This window comes from Merops nubicus, unplaced genomic scaffold (assembly GCF_000691845.1).
Source record: "Merops nubicus isolate BGI_N331 unplaced genomic scaffold, ASM69184v1 scaffold21337, whole genome shotgun sequence".
NCBI classification, from domain to species: domain Eukaryota; kingdom Metazoa; phylum Chordata; class Aves; order Coraciiformes; family Meropidae; genus Merops; species Merops nubicus.
Window position 1 is genome coordinate 4,644 of NW_008618590.1, and position 3,119 is coordinate 7,762.

The following is a 3,119-nucleotide window of genomic DNA, read 5'->3' on the forward strand; positions in this document are numbered from 1 at the left end:
CTGGAGGGGGCAGCAGTGGCTCCAGCATCCCCTCCTCCCCGCCGGCTTCTTGCTTGACCACTTGCTGAGCCAGCTCGGCCACGTTGACGCCCGAGGGCGAGGAGGTGGGCAGGCCATGGACACGTGCCTGCATCTCCAGCTCCTGCCAAGAGAGCACAGGAGGTCTCTGGAGGGGACGTCCCACACGGGGGACACGGCATGTGGGCATTCATGGAGGTGGCAGGGACAGAGGGACCGAGAAGCTCACAGGGAAGGAGCCCATGGAAGAGGGGAAGGATGGAAAGGGATGACCCATGCAAAGCTCAATTGTCACTGCGGTGACCTCAGACGTCTGGTTCATCTGAAGACTTTTTGTTCCTGGTGACTTGACAGCCATAACAGGGAGGAGAGCCCCGGCCCAGCCCCTTGGTGGGGCAGGAGTGAGCTGCTCGTGGGGCTGGAGCAGAGTGGAGGGTGGGAAGAGCACAGGGAAGCTCACCTGGATGCGGAGCAGTAGCTGCTTATTCGTCATCTCCAGACGCCGTGAGTGATTCTCCAGGTCTCGTGACCTCTGCAAGTCCTTCTGCATCCTCTTGATGTAGTCCACAGACGCCTTCAGGATTGTCCCTTTGTTCCAGCGCACGTCCCTGCGGTGCAGGATGGAAAAGTGGAGGGTGGGAAGAGCACAGGGAAGCTCACCTGGATGCGGAGCAGTAGCTGCTTATTCGTCATCTCCAGACGCCGTGAGTGATTCTCCAGGTCTCGTGACCTCTGCAAGTCCTTCTGCATCCTCTTGATGTAGTCCACAGACGCCTTCAGGATTGTCCCTTTGTTCCAGCGCACGTCCCTGCGGTGCAGGATGGAAAAGGAGATCGCCACCTGTGTACCAGCAATGTCCCCTCACCCCTGCTCCACCAAAAAGCCCCTCTGCAGGTATCGCCCACCATGGGGCTGAGCACAGAGCAAGCCCATGGGACCCACAGTCATCCCAGCCCTGCAGAAACCACTGATACCTACAGGTCGTTGGCCTTGGGGATCAGCATCCCCAGCTCTTTGATGCGGTCGTTGATGTTAAACCTTCGCCGTCTCTCGACTGCAGGGTGAGAAGAGAGGGAAGGAGGTGAGGAGGCAGCAGGAGCAGCCCCACGTCCCACAGTCCCCACCAGCAACGCTGCTGCTCCCAGCTCGTGGGGCTGGGAGCCACCATCATGCTCCAGGTAGACCCTCTGGAGTTGGTGGGGCTCAGGATGAGAAATCTCTGGGGCCAACCCTTTGGCACCTTGCTCCCCATCCATCACCCCAGCAGGTCTGACCTTCCCCAGTGCTCTCGAGAAGGACAACGGGGTGTCCCCAGAGCCAGGAAAGAGGGAGCCACGGCAGGGGGCTGTGGGGGTATTTCCTGAGGGTGAGGTGAATGGGAAGGGGGACCCAGCTCAGAGAGAAGGAGAATGAGGATGAAGAGTGACAGGGCTGCAGGGGTGGGACAGCAGAAGCCACGACACCCGCGGGCAGCCAGCACTGAACTCACTCAGGTTGTGATTGTCTTTCTTCTGACGCTCTTTGGCCAGGGCTCGACTCTCAGCATCTGCAACGGAGACCCACAACATCACGGGGGGCTGCACCTCACCCTGGCAGCCCCTGGAGCCACAGTCCCCAACCCACAGGGACAGGGCAGCCCCGGCCAGTTTTGGCACTGGCCGTCAACCCGCCGGGGCCGTACCTGTCAGCTCTCTCTTCTGGGTGAGGTCTGCAGGGCAGGAGCTGCTGGTGACACCCACGAGGGAGGCGGTCACCTGGGGGTCTCCACTATAGACATTCATGTGACTGCTGGACATGGGGAGCTGCAAACCAGAGGGACAGGCGGGGTAGCTCCCTCTGGGGCCACGGGACCAGGGTTCAAACCTGGCTGCCTGGCCTCTGGGATGCGAGTGCGTAGCCCAGGCAGGTGTAATTGTCTTCCTGGGACCTTAAAACGGCTATAATCAGAGTGGCAAAGAAAACAGGACTTCAAAGGGCTCTGCTGATCCCCTCCCACGGCCAACGTCTAAAATAGGGCAGATGAATCACATCCGAGAAGGGCCCGGCAGGATGAATCCCACTGGGAAGCACAAGCTGCCATATGATCTGACCCAGGAGATGGTGCTGCTCTGAGGAAGCTTCTGGCTGGGAAACCTCTCCCGGCACCAACATCCCTCCACGCTGCAGTGGACGCTTGGTCCCTCCCCACACCCCCCTCCCGGCTCTCCAGCTTTTTATAAGGGCTCCCAAACTGTCATTAAAGAGGAGAAGAAGCTGAAGAACTGGCTCTCACAGTTGCAAAAGGGAGATCTCGCTGCCTCCCTTCCCCCAGCCCCAGGTATTCAGGGACACCCATCCCAGGGACGAGGCTGGCACCTGGGCATTGCCCCAGGGACGTGGCAGGAGGACACATCCCCTCTGTGCCACCTCCATCTCTGGCAAGCACAGGGCTGTAGGACCCCCAGGCCACCCTCCCCTCCCCTCCCACAGCCTGGGGTCTGATCTCCTCCTAACGTGCATCAGAAACTCACTGTGTTGGGCATGTGGATTTCAGGGTTCATGTAGCCCAAAACATCATCCAGGCGCATGATGTCATCGATGACCTCATCAAACTGAAAGGGAAAGGCACAAGGTACCAACAGGTTGGGGTTAGTGTTAGGGTGAGGGTTAGGGTGAGCTTGGCCCTTTCCAGCCCCTCTCCCCACCCCGGCAGGGCAGCAGCATCTCCTCACCTCCCGCTCGGGGTTGGAGCCGATGTTGAGCATGGCCATGGGGCTGTTGGGAGCACTGTTGCCCGCCGAGGAGGACACGACGTGGCCGGGCCGGACGCCGGGGGACGCAGCAGGGGGTGGCTTGGGAGAGTGGCTGACAGGGCTGACGTGGGCAGCAAACTTGTTCCCGTAGGTTTCGGAGAGGTAAGCCTGAACCTTCTTGTCCCGCGACTTCTGCAGGTGGTACGTGGTGGGGTTCTCCAGGTAGGACTGGACCTGCACGGAGACAAACCGTGGGGCATCTCCCACACCCTCCCATCGGCGCTGGGGCAGGGGAAGGGGGGGGGACACCCCTCCAGCACTGTACCTTAAGGACCTCTCCGGGCACGGGCGGTGGGGACTGGTAGTGGA

The 3,119-nt window shown here is 60.6% G+C and overlaps 1 protein-coding gene across 1 annotated transcript in view; it reads right to left on the minus strand.

The window, feature by feature from the left end:
• Positions 1-3,117, minus strand: part of LOC103776027 (transcription factor EB-like) — a gene marked incomplete at its 5' end in the record, with an annotated part of 3,426 nt that extends 309 nt beyond the window's left edge. The window contains 8 exon segments of the mRNA XM_008943507.1: positions 1-142; positions 679-826; positions 997-1,072; positions 1,508-1,564; positions 1,700-1,820; positions 2,529-2,609; positions 2,730-2,984; positions 3,076-3,117. The exon segment at positions 1-142 is cut by the window's left edge and continues 5 nt beyond it. Coding sequence (XP_008941755.1) covers positions 1-142; positions 679-826; positions 997-1,072; positions 1,508-1,564; positions 1,700-1,820; positions 2,529-2,609; positions 2,730-2,984; positions 3,076-3,117 — 922 coding nt within the window.
• Positions 3,118-3,119: the final 2 nt, after the last annotated feature.